The 14,488-nt window shown below is 32.3% G+C and overlaps 1 protein-coding gene across 1 annotated transcript; it reads left to right on the forward strand.

Annotated features, from left to right (window-relative positions):
* The first annotated feature begins 3,631 nt into the window (after nt 1–3,631).
* On the forward strand, nt 3,632–10,360 carry LOC134723654 (uncharacterized). The gene is made up of 3 exons (XM_063587214.1): nt 3,632–3,678; nt 6,896–7,231; nt 7,854–10,360. Exons 2-3 carry the CDS (start codon nt 6,901–6,903, stop codon nt 9,734–9,736), a joined length of 2,214 nt encoding a protein of 737 aa, XP_063443284.1. The 5' UTR covers nt 3,632–3,678; nt 6,896–6,900; the 3' UTR covers nt 9,737–10,360.
* The last annotated feature ends 4,128 nt before the right edge of the window (nt 10,361–14,488 follow it).

Below are 14,488 nucleotides of genomic sequence, written 5' to 3' on the forward strand. Positions count from 1 at the left end.
ATATCGACTCGATAAGTTCTTATCTGCACATGCAGCTACTGTACCCGTAAACAGCAAAACAGATGTTTATATAGAATTTAGTATGTCAGATGCGCGTTTCGTCTACATAAGACTCACCAGTGACTCATATCAAAATATTTATAAAACCAAACAAGTACAAAGTTAAAGAGCATTGAGGATCGAAAATTCCAAAAAATTGTGCCAAATACGACTAAGGTAATTTTTACAACAGAAATTTGGATAAGGTACAGAAATGTAAAGAGAGACTTGTTTAGGCATGAAAAATACCAATTATGTTATAATATAAATTATTCTAGTAAACAGAAATTGGCCATGCTAGCAGTTTAACTTTAAAAATATAATCTTTTCTAGTGCACGTAGTGTTTGAGATCCTTTGAGGCATTGTTTTGGTTTTATAAAATTAATCTGATATTCACTTAATATTAATGTTTCTTGATTTAATAATAAAAAAAAGCTCTAAAGATCTCATCTCTGAAATAAATAGAATAGATCACTGATTTCAAATGAAACGAAGTTAATGATTGCTATCACAACAACCTTTCTATATCTCTGCACATTATTTCGCAATAGTTTAATTTTGAATTTAGAACGTCTTTTGATTGGCAGACGTTATTTGTTATCAGCTCAAAGACATAATTAAGTCATGTGATCGTGACGTCATCAACCTTTTGTCATTGTTTTCTACGGTTTAAAATGGAATTTAGAATTAAATTGTAAGGAACGACTGTTATATTTTTTCTGTCTATTCGAAATAACATTAAAAAAAGTGATGCACACTGTTAAATAACCTGCTACGCGCGTTATTCAGTGTGTACCACATTTTTTATGTTATTTCTTCATAGATAAAAAAAAATATTACAATCATTCCTTAAAAAATTATGCGAAATAATTATAACTGAAATAATTTTACCAGCAGTTTTTACATAGTTGTTGGCTGCAGTTGCAAAAACAACATGACCAGCTGTGAAAAAAAAGACCAAATGGTAAAGCGGAAAAAATTAGATAGTAAGTAACATTTCCTAGAAAAAAAACACTAAATTAGTTACGTAGTTATCATGTATACTTATATGATAATACCGGATGTGAGATCAAATTTTATTGTGATTCCATCTTTGATAACAACATTCAACTTCAGACACATCTTCAAATTTAAGTTTGTTCTTGAATCAATGATTAACCTTTCTATTCCACTTCCATTTACGGAAACATTTAATGAGTTGACAACGTAAAGAATGCAATGTGCACATACTAATGCAGCTCCGCAGCTTGTAACGTAACTTTTCAATATGCAAAATTATAATTCAGACTATCAACCAAAACGTATTTCCTGGACTGCCTACATTTTTACATTCGTAATCGCTATCTTGTAAATGAAGTACATATACATCTGTTTCAACTCTGCTTTCCAGTGTGGAGACTTGTGGTTGGGTTTTTTTTTAACACTGGTAGCCAAGGTGCCTGCTTTCCAATGTAGTTTTCGGACAGGGGGATGTGTTCTTTGAAATGTTAGAGGATCTATGGTTGAGTTGTTTCTCTAAATATGATGTGCCAGACCTACATAAAATATCTGCATTATCTAATTCATTGCTGAAATCGTTACTTCTGTTGTAAGGTTTGGTAATCTGCTTCAAATGCGCCTTTTCTCTACGTTTTGCCTTGGCTCTAACGCAATCATAATACGTCTTTTAAATTGTCTGTAAATTGGTCGTTCATATAATCATCCGCGACATCCTAACCATTCTTGTCGGTGAGCCTTGTCATATTGTATGTTCATTCGGCTTTTAAGGAATCCCTCTCGATAAACAATTAAACCTTGAATTTTCCATTCAGATAATTGATAGAATGCTGCTTGCTGTTTCCTTCAAACTTAAAACTTCAGTTTGTGGACCACGGAACGGGAGCTGTTTTCTAAGGCTTACGAACTTAGTTTTAGGTCGATTTAAAAAAACAATTCCTTCTTTTGTCCTTTACAGGCTGCATCCAGCTTTTTTGAGAACAGGAAAAGTGCGTACTTCTGTGAAATACCAGATGCATTTATGACTGTGATTGTATTTGAATCTTTAAAGTACTAAACTTTCAGAAATGAATTCGAACTCATCAACTTGAAGCACGCAAAAAAAGTATATTGCTCTTTCCCTTAATTCATTACTATTATTCGTGTCCTTTCCCCCTCTCCGAGTTGTTACCAAGGATGAAGATTTTGTTGTTAAAGGCAAACTATTTATTCGATAACAAATATGCACTTCTTGCTAACGATGTAACGGTAACTATTTCATCTCGTATAAAATAAATGGCGAAAGATTATTCAAACACATAAGTGAAAAAGAATATTAATGCCAGGGCAAAATCAAAACCAATCAAAACTTAAACAACAGTAAACAACAACACAACGTAGTAAACAGTCTGAGGATTTAACTAAGCACAGAGCAATTAGAACCCCACCGAAAACAGAAGTGGCCTATTGTTATGGTTGATGCTAGTCAAACTTTAGTTTTCTGTGAAGTGAAATGAGAACTGTTGTTTGTGTATTTGTTTGTGGTTGTGTTTTTTTATTATGGTGTTGTATTTGACTAGTGTGGCTGAAATTGTAATGTGATATTACATTATTTTAACCATTTATTTTAAAAATGGAAAAGTTGCATTCCTCTTGATGAGTTTCTATATGACTACTATATAAAAAAGTATTTTGGTTAAAAATACCTACTTATTTAGGATCGCAGGATTTAATATAACCTAGTTAAAAACAGCGTTCCCGTTTCATTTATTGAAAATTGATTTTTCAAAATAAGATGAAATAACCGCTTCAGCAAAGCAATGTCTCAAATAAAGGCAACAGTAGTATACCACTGTTTGAAAATCATAAATCGATTGTGAGAAAACAAATCAGGGTTACAAACTAAAACCGAGAGAAACACAACAACTATAAGAGGAAATCAACGAAATAACATGGTAAATAAAATGTAAACAGCAATGCAACCCACACAGAAATGAACTATAGGATAACAACTGCAATTTTCCTGACTCTGTACAGGACATTTTTTTAAATGGCGGGATGAACATGTTTTTGTGGCTAGACAAACCTCGTGCTTTTATTACAATGTTGAATAAAGAACAGCATTACATGACAGGACTACAGTACAAATAAATGAAGAAAAGTACAGAGAAATACACAAATAAACAACACAATAATACATTTCGTCATGCTGATAGTTATTAAAGGTACCCGGCTGGTAATTTATACGCCATAAGCATGTTATGCACAGATCTACATAAAATCAAACGTTAATACTTCGAACCCTTTGTTTATTCATTCATTCTAAGCAGCAATCCAGTAAATCATGATGGGAAACGCAAAACTGTGGAATATTAAATCAACTTAAATATGTATATTCCATATGAAAGCACTGCAGTTATGATGAAATTTTAAACACCTACGTTATGTTTTGATTTCCTTGTAAGTACGATATACAATTCGCTTAAACACTTATGTATAAGTACGAACGCCATAATAAGATATCCTCAGGAAAAGTACTTTACAACTTTTTTACCAGGATGTTTTTCACTCTTTTTGTTTCATTTTCCTCTAATTACTTACTTCTATAAATAGTACAAGTGATATTGTGAGACGGAGTAACAACTTAATATCAAGAGAGAAAGGTAAGATTTAAACCTTTGCAGTTAAATTCTTATCGTACAAAAAATACATTTATTCGTGCTATCATCGAATAGCGTTAGATCATCTCCGCGAAGAAAAGGTTACAAAGAATTCCTTCGTGCTTTACTTTAAAATAACAATAATGACTACTTCAATATACAAAAAGTTGACAAATGTAGAAATTTCATATATGATTTGATCATGAATAGCTTCAATTAGTACACATTTTGTTTAATTTTGTCTGCCTCGGTGTGCACGGTGTGCTAGTGACTAAAAACCGCTCCCAACAAATATGAGGCAGAACGTATGAAAATGCCTACAAGAATTGAGGTGCATCAAAAGAAACCATTGAAACCGATCAAAAAAATAAAAGTTTATCAACAAGATCAAATCAGCTTTGTTTTTTTTTAAATAAGGTTCTTATATTATTCAAGATTTAATCAGATTTAGTTATCTACTGGTTTACAGAAAAGCGGTGGCAAAAAATTAAATCAGCAGTGAATTTTATTTTAGATTACTTCAGATTTAGCTATTTCCTGGTTTATGGAAAAGAGGTGGCAAAAATTTAAATCAGCAGATAATTTTAGTTTCAAAAAATATTGCTAACAGCAGTGCAATTTACAGCCTCTTTATTCGTTATATTGTGTTTTTCGAAAGATTTCTAGACTTTCAATTCTGATCAAAAATAGAATATGTTTCAGTTAAGATCAATTCGTCTCCCGTCAAAAAATCTGTTTTCATAAAAGTTGTTTTTATCGTTTCAAAATCCTAAAAAGGACATAGTTGTGTCTAGCCGACATCTTCTTATATGTAATATCATTTTTTTTCTTTCAATAATGTCATTATTTTGTATAATAAATACTTGTGTTTCTTTGACATTTGTCATTATATTGTATAAAAAAAATACGAGTGATAAGTGGAATAAAAAAAATATACAACAAGTCCCCGAGGGTATCACCAGCCCAGTAGTCAACACTTCGGTGTTGACATGAATTTCAATAATGTGGTCATTTTTATAAATTTCTTGTTTACAAAACTTTTAATTTTTCGAAAAACTAAGGATTTTCTTATATCAGAAATAGTCTACCTTAGCCGTATTTGGCACAACTTTTTGGAATTTTGGATCCTCAATGCTCTTCAACTTTGTACTTATTTGGCTTTATGAATATTTTGAATTGAGCGTCACTGATGAGTCTCTTGTAGACGAAACGAACGTCTGGCGTACTAAATTGTAATCCTGGTACCTTTGATAACTATTAAAGTCATAATAAACGTGTGACCGGAAAAATAGCGTTATTCTAATTCTTGAACCAATGCATACAAACATCATAAACTTAGTCTTCTGTGAAAATCATTTTTTGCATAAATTTCGTATAATCGTCGTTTTTTTCAACTGTTGTTGTGAAAATATGGCAGGTATTTAAAGTTAGTGTTTTGAAGTCGAATTTTAACGATTGTCAACAATCAATAAAAAGGCATGGATACTGAGCACGTGTTTAACATGAACAATAAGATAAAAGTTTATTTAAAGGATATCCATGCGTATTGCGATCACCGGATTTTTACGAGATGGGTCACACTGAGGTCACTTTGCATTAGGAAAATATATCGGGGAATTGCTTCCTGGAAGGAAGTAATAACAATAAAGTAAACTTCTGCTGAATATAAACAAATTTTAAAAAAATCTTCAGTAGAAAGTATATGAACATAAAAGAGGGACGAAAGCTACCAAAGGGACAGACAAATTCATAAATCGAAAATAAACTGACAACGCCATGGCTAAAAAAGAAAAAAAGACACACAGACAAAAAATAGTACACATTACATAACATAGATATCTAAAGAATAAACAACACGAACCCCACCAAAAACTAGGGGTGATCTAAGGTGTTCCGGAAGGGTAAGCAGACCCTGCTCCAAAAGTGGCACCCGTCGTGTTTCTATATGTGATAAAAAAAAATCCGGTTAATAGTCTAATTCGGTAGGTCACATTCATGAGAGGGTAGGGGATTGTAGTTACGACGTCAGGAACATATCCGAAATCATTTGTGAACCAGTTATTCCATAACGGTCAACCAACTCGTGATTGAGTCCGTAAAATTTACGAAAGGACGATTTCAACTTCACCATTTGGAAATCTTGGCTTATATATGGCTTCCTTGTGAGCAGCAAGCCACTATCAGGACAATCATGATAGGAAATGCAAGCACGGGAATATCGTATCAATTTGGAGATATATACACGGGAAACAGGTGCTGCTGGAATGTTGCTACTTAGAAATGGAAAGTTCACAATTGGAAAGCTGAAATCATCTCTTTTGTCGTAAAGTTTTGTTTTCATTTTTCTCATTGTCATAAGTTTTATAATGAAAACTATCCATATAGTTATAAAATAACATATGCATTTTTTTTTTTAATTTGATGATTTTTATTACTTTAACCAACTCATGATAGCGCTCGTAAAACTTTTGAAGGGATGGTTTCAACTTTACCACTTCGAATCGTTGGTTTTGTAACTTTCTGGTAAGCAACAACCCACAAAACACATCAAGAAAATGTTGATAGGAAACACAAGCAGCAATTATTTATGGTATGATACAAGAGATTGTTTACTTAATATGCAGGTGTTGTTTGAATGTTACTACATAGCTATAAATGTATCGCAATTGATAAGCTGAACAGGGGAGAAAGGTGCCAAATGGATAATAAAACTCAGAGGTCGAAAAAAAACTACAAAATTATTGATGTGCCTGTAGTTCAGTGGTTGTCATGGGTTCATGTCTGAGATATTCATTTTTCTTAAATTATTTCGTTTCAATTATGCCGTTAGTTTTCTCAGTTGAATTGTTTCATATTTTAATGTCAGGCTTTTTTATAGCCGTCTTTATAGTATGGGTATTTCTCATTGTTGAAGATTCGATTTGATTGCTATTTCCTTTAACTGCTGATATCCACTTCATTTAAACTTTAGTTGTATCGTACAGAATGGGTGTAAACCGGTCCATAATATTAATTGCTTAATGTAAGTGAAGATATAAACCGACTTATTATAAAAGTTGTGGTATTCATTATTTTAAGTTAGTTAGGATAGTTTGTTTTTTTGAATAAAATCAAAAAAATACGGAACTCCAAGGATATTCAAAAAGGAAAGTCCCCAATCAAATGGCAAAATCAAAAGTTCATATATAACTGAGAAAATATGTAATTTTTGTCTTTGAAGCCGCCATGTTTAGAAAGACAAGAAACAAAGAAAGCTATGGCGACGAATGTTTGTACGGAATGAAGAAAACTACGTATTTGGAAAATTATGATTTAAAACGTTTTCCGTATCCTGGAACACGCAGATACAAACAGTTGATTTATCAATCTTTAGATGGAGGGATGATCATCTCGAATGATGTTTTTGGATTGACAATCAGTCAATTTGAACGCGAGTTTAGAGCTTGCTTAGAAAGAAGAAGAACACAAGAGCAATGGATACTTAATCTCAGATATCCAGACAAATCTTCAAACGAATATATCGAAAACTTACAGGACTGTACAGACCAAGGGAAATGTATGTTTATATTTAATCATTATCTATTATATTACAAACAATGGTTAATACACAGTTGATAGATAAATAATTTTAAGAAATATACATCGCTTGTCATTGAAAGGGCCAGACTTGGTCTAAATGAAACTTATAACTGGTGTTCGAAACAAAACAATTGGAAAGCCAAATCAAACGCATATTAAAAAATACCGAACTCAAAGGTATATAAAATATAAAATTGCAATACAGGTATCTGTGATGAGTTTATATTCAATAAGGATGAAGTCCATAAACCTGACAAAACCAAACGCTTGACAATATCATCCAACATAACAACTGTCATATTCCTGACTTGGTATAAACAATTGCCAAAAAAAGGTGGATTCAAAAGATTTATGATATTTATAATTTATTGTACATTAAATTGCTGAAGTTAAACTCATATCATTAAGACGTGAAACCGAAATAAGGACAATTGCTATGGAATTGAATTAAAGGAATTTTGGTATGATTTCAGAGAGAAAATTAAAAGCCATGAAACAACAGCAACACAAAAAATGATGCATGAATGTTAATAGTTACTTTTTACAACAGTTATTGCAGTTCAACTAAATACATCTAAATTTTATAGATTACATTCCAGGGCTAGGAGATGATTGTGGAGAAACAAATTTATTTAAACACCTCATATATACTGTTGGTACTGAAATAGATATACGTAATAGACAACGACTCTGCATCATAAATGATATGATATACAATGCAACGTCGGATACTCTTACCAGAATATCAAGTGGAAGTTTAGCAGAGGGATTGGATTTACCTGGCAGTGACCGAGATGTAATGCACGTTATCAATACTGTAGACGTAATACAGAATACACGAAATATCAAACCGTCATCAGAACGGCCTACACTGGTCATGGAGACCGATTCTGATCATCCTGGATTTACTAAACTCAAATTGGTAACAGGAGAGTTTGATGAATCTCTCTTGATACCATCTATTTCTTTTGGAGATACTTGTAAATGTTTTTATCTATCATCAGACAGCTTTGTTAACAGTAGTCGTCAGCTCTATTTGAATATGCCGCTATCTTTACATGGTCCATGTATATCAGACCAAGACGAAACTTTTGATATTGCATTCTGCCTACGCAGTAAAGTTTTACCTTATAACGCAAAGCCATGGGCTTGGCGTTATCGGAAACAGTGGCCACCTAATTTTGTAATTGAAAGAATCACTACTTACGGATGTTTGTTAGTACCTATAGGACCTAAAGCAATATCGGAAAGTTTCGTATTATGGAGATTGTCTTTCTCTGTGGCAGAAAAACTACTTGCTCATTCGTTTAATTTCACACAACTCTTATGTTACAGTCTTCTCAAATTAACTTTAAAGTGTATCATTAACAAAAACAAGGACCTCAAAGATTTGTTGTGTTCCTATTTTTTGAAGACGGCTTTATTCTGGGTCTCAGAAGAGGAAGATATTGAAATATTTCGATTGTCCAAATTGTTTTATTGTTATTCTCTCTGTCTTGGTAAATTAATATCGTGGATAGACAAATGTTACTGTCCTAACTATTTCATACCTGAACACAACATGTTCTTAGGAAAGATCAATCAGAGAAACAATAAAATACTTCTTGGCATACTTAAAAGCATAAAAAGTGGTGGGACTAGAGGATTGTTAAATAATTTATTTCCACAGAACAATAGCTTTTATATTTCATTAGAAGAATCGAGGGAACAGTCGTCTGGAAAGTTAGACATACTATTTTATAAAGTATTTTACATACCATATTCGAACGAAAGATATAAGTCACACTATTATAAAGAATTTGAATTGATTGAATATTTATTGAAGTCTGAATCTTCTAAATTTATCATTGGTGTATGTAAATATCACTTTGCTAAAATCAATCAACATTTAGCACAATTACTACCGCCTATATTTGCAATTAATAAAACGTACATGATACACAATTGTTATCATAGACATTTACAGGACGGCTTAAAGACAGATGCTGTGTCGGGTTGGTTGTTATACGCGTCGTTTTATTACGTGACAGGACAGTACAATGTAACTCTAAGACTAATACATTATATTTTATCAAGATGTACACATAATATGTTGTTTATGGGCAGTAATATTTACACTGAAGATTGTTTAAAGAATTACAGACAAAATGTACATTCCGCAATGACTTTGAACAACAGGATGAAAATAGCTACTGCAGACTGTGTTATGTACTTGAAAGACTCTTCATTAATACCCACAGAATTAAAACTAACACAGGGAGACGTGACCATTTTTGTACCGCCTTTGACCATGTCGCACTTTTTTCGATTTCTATGTTATCATCATCTTGGTGATATTCCAAACAAACGACATGCAATACGTGATTTAAAGTTCACATGTACAGTTGAAGAAAAAGAATGTATGGAATATTCTCCACATTTGAATTTAGATATACTTGGAATATGCTATGAACTCTCCGGAAATAACTACAAGACTTCTTAATGGATAACACAATGGGAGAATTATGTTCTTTGTCTTTACTCGTTTTTCGTTTTTCGCCATGGCAGTTCTAGTTTGTAACAAACTTATGAGTTTCAATATTCCTTTGATATTTTCCACCGCTCTTTTGCCTAGAATGAAAGATAATTTCAACCGTATTAAGTTTTATTAACAGTTTTCATTTTATGATTTAAAATTATTAAACGAACAATCTGATTAAAACAAATCGAGATACTTTGTACACGCTTTGCTAACAACTCTTCCTTTTACTTATGTGTTCAACCCTTTCCTAAATTGAAATCTTACATGTCATTGGCTGATGTAACAAATACAAGAACAGAAAGTATGTCGCCTTCAAAGTGTTACGATTTAAAATATTCGTATTGAATAATCTTTGGTTCATCTGCTTATAATCCCTTTTATCATTAAGTTATTGCAGCAATTTCATTAATCAGCTGTTTCGATTCAACCTTTCAACACATTGTTTTTTCATTATTATACCTTTATTAAGACGCAATCATCCATATCCAAACAACGCAGTAGCCGATCTTTTTTGAGCTGCCAATATTATTTATGCATTGGCGATTTTTTAAACGAGGTTGCTTGCTAACATAACAAACGTTCTGATTGGCTGATCGACTGACAGAAAAAGTATAAATAGAAGAGATAAAATAACTGTTTATTCAGTACTAAATGAAATAAACCTTTATAGATCTTTTATAATATCGGTAACCTTTGGTCGAGTCATCGTACTCGCAACTGTAGTCAATTGTCCTGAATTATAATAAATAGGTGATTACGGCATCTTGTATATAGATATAAATGTACTGAATATATATTTATTTCTCTAATTCTTCGTCAATTTATCCCTTTTTGCATGTGGCCTCTTATTCTAAATTAGTTTTATTGATACAAAAAAGAAAGATGTAGTATGATTGCCAATGAAACAACTCTCCACAAGAGACAAAATGACACAAAAATTAAAAACAATAGGTCACCGTACGGCCGTCAACAATGAGTTAAGCCATACTTCAAAGTCAGCTATAAAAGACCCCGAAATGACATTTTAAAACAATTCAAAATAGAGAAAACTAACAGCCTTATTTATGTACAAAAAATGAACGAAAAACAAATATCTAATACATCAACAAACAAACCACTGAATGACAGTGTCCTGACTTGGGAGGGGCACATACATACAGTATGTGGCGGGGTTAAACATGTTAGCGGAATCCCAACCCTCTCCCTAACCTGGGACAGTTGTGCAACAGTACAACATAAAACGAACTATAAAAATATCTCGGTTACACTAGTAACCCGAATTTAACTTGAACGGACAAAAACGTGTTAACGCTATTTAAATGAGATTGATCGTTATTTGATAAAGATTGACAAAAATTAAAAATTATATTTAATTCATTTCAATTCATATCAATTCATTTTAACGCCAGTCAAAGAGATTTCTCTGCGGTGAATCAATTGAAATCAAGTTGCTGATTAGTTGCGTTAAACTAATAGGCCACGCCCCCGTTAAACTATTTCAAACATGCATTAATTCGTTTTAAACATGGATGAGACCCGGGCTTTTTACAGGTAAATCACCCAAGCAGAACGACCTCGATGTATCTATCGTTTTTTGTTTCAAACTTTAAATGCGTAGTCTTATTAAGTCACATGCTCCACAATTTAAACAAACGAACGTATAATACACGTGACATTTTCATATATAAGGCATTTAAATAAAAACATTAAAATATATATGCACGCTTGGTTTAAAAATGTCAAACTAGGGAATCTGTTGCAAATAAAATAGTTAGATGGATAACATAAATTTAATTTGCTCAAATGCACTAGATCTTTATCGCACACACACATATATATATATGCGTTTCAAAAATTACCGAATGCTATGAAACCTCATGGCATGTAAGTAACATGTGGTCCTTTGCAACTATTTACGAAACTTTATGTATTCCTGTATATTTACCGTTTCTCTTTTTTCTGTTTACTATATTGTACTCGTAAATCAAATGTAGACATGGAAAACTATACAGAAATTATTTGTTGTGTACATAATTTAAATCGATGTATCTTATATTTCCGGTAAGCAACAAATATCCATTCTCTTGCTGTATATTGATATATGGAAAAGCTTGTAATGAAAAACAAGGTTTTGTTGAATAATAAAATTGATGAAGATAATGTTGACGTATGTTGAATATGATATTAAACAGAAAGTCATGCTCAAAATTATAAATGAAGAAGCAAACCACTGAACTTTTATAACTGTGTTTAATTGTAATACCGGTCACTGGCCAAATCGGGCGTTAATTGTGGAAGAGAAGCAAATATCAAACAGATATATTGTTCTTACGATTCTGTAAAAAGATTATTGTGCTGCCATGCACCCTGACGTACTTGTAATAAATGAACATATATATATGAGATAAATTTTAGTCTGCGATAAGTTGATTTAAGTTTAAAGACCTAGACTGGCTATATATCGGCATACTCTCACGTTTTTTTAATGTTTTAAAAGAAAACATATATTTACGTTTGGGCATTAAATATAAGTCTACTTACCAAATTGAAATGAACATAAACATTGTTAAAAAAAAATGGAAAAGAAACATTCTGCATTGTTGCTTTCATATAAATTTCCTATATATTTGAGTGGAAATTTCTAAGTTAAAACTGATTGTAGTATAGATAAAATATTTCATCTAGGTGCTCTCGTTGGACTTCGCGTTACATATTAAAATGAATTTCATTGGTCGGACCGTTTGCAAACTTTCAATTCAATACACAATATGGAGTCCAGTCCGGCAAAAAGAAATCAAATTAAGACTCTACGATGTCACAAACAGAATTTAGAAAAAATAACACTTTTACGATTCTTCCAACCTTCTTTCTATGAGACAAACATTATCCTTATATGAGTCGAATTTGTAATATAGATTCATGAAGGACAAACCATATCCTCATGTTTTTTTTATGCAGCACTAGTAAGCATAGTTCGTCTGTTCTCGCTTCAAACCAAGCCATCATAAATACACCAGAGATGACTTTTCGCTCATTGAGATTTTTTGGTAGGTATTAAGCTTCAATTCGACCATTAACTACCGTAAATTTTAGATTTTTTCAAAATTACGAAAAATATGTTATAATCCTTGACCTTCCCAAAGCTTATACTTCGTTCAGTCGAAAGTTTTCGTGTTTTAGGTTGTGCTGAAGCAAACGTAACAGTTGAAATAAAAGTTACACTCCGAGATTACACTAAAGACATTTCGCTAGCACACATGGGACTAGATTTATTAATTGTTCATTTGCAAGTCAAAATTAATAATTATGCAAAACAAATGATAAAACTTCCCAATTTAAAATTGAGAAAAATCCGACAGGAAACCAAAGTACAAAGGTACGGCATTTATTTGAAAACAATCTCCATCCAACTTCAAAATGTGAGGTAAATCGATAAGCTTACGCTAGCCAAGCAACCAACAGACAAAATAAATCTTGCCTCTCCGATCAAGACTATCTATAGACACGGAATAAAAAATAACGGAAAATAATAGCATGTTAGAATGGTTACAAACACATTTATGCAAACATGAAGCAGCTGTTTCTTTACTGAACTGGTCAGTGGTAATACAAAGCCAGGGTTTCAAAAAGATGAAGAAAATGAAAAAGACATTTAAACATGCTAAAATTTATGAAAAGGCAAATCAGACATAGTGTTTAACTAAAATTGAAAAAAAAAGATTATAATAGTCTATAATATGTAAACATTTATTTCAGAAAGCTAACAACAAAATGAAAGGAAACTATGTATTGCTTAAAAACTTGATCAGAGCCGTAACAGCCTCATGTTTGAAATTTTAAAACAAAGTCACAGTACAAAGGCTTGTCTTCATATCAAATTGTTTTCACGGTGAATGTCTTGCAAGAAGCAAACTCCCATTACTCCGGTGTCGCCCCTGCATAATTTTGCGTGATCCATGCATTCCCCATTTCCATTCTCAATTTTGTGTTTCTGAATTACTTGTCTTTTGTTCATTTACTTCCCTTCTAAATGTCTATAGTCTAAGTGTTAATTTTCATTTGTAAATGTCTAGTTTAGCAATGATGCATGTCCACAAATATCCAGACATTGTGCGAAAAAATATAGTTTAGAAGATATTATTCTATGCTGAATACAGAAAACATATAGTCGTTTCTTCATGAAGATTTGAACTCTAACATTAAAGAGTACCAAACTGGCTCTCCTTTTTGAGTATTTCCATCCGGTGTCTTACATTTAAGGGTTTAACTTGTATCAACATGATTAAGTCGTGTCAACTTACTGTCAAGATAGACGCCTTTATAGAAAATAAAGGAATGTGGGTAAACATACACGGGACCTAATCGAACACAAAGTCAGAGCTTAACAAAAATACAAATTATCAATGGTCAGCGTTTTTATTCCTGTTCATCTTTATAGTCGCTAGCTATAGAGGGTCTTCAACAATGAAAGAATCTGAGAGTACTTAAGTTTCTGACAGCTAGTTCACATTGTTACGTTTGAAGTCTTCCTGTCCGTCATCCAGCAATCTGATAATTTGATTTTCTGTCTCAGGACCTGCGCATATATAAAATACTTGCCACTGAACATTGAACCAAGTAAAATCAATACCACACATCGTTTCATATGTAACAAATCAATCTACAGATGATTATGCATTTCTTTGTTAGTAAGATTCCCTTTTGTGGGAGTTG

The sequence above is a fragment of the Mytilus trossulus genome, chromosome 6 (genome assembly GCF_036588685.1).
Source record: "Mytilus trossulus isolate FHL-02 chromosome 6, PNRI_Mtr1.1.1.hap1, whole genome shotgun sequence".
Taxonomy (NCBI): domain Eukaryota; kingdom Metazoa; phylum Mollusca; class Bivalvia; order Mytilida; family Mytilidae; genus Mytilus; species Mytilus trossulus.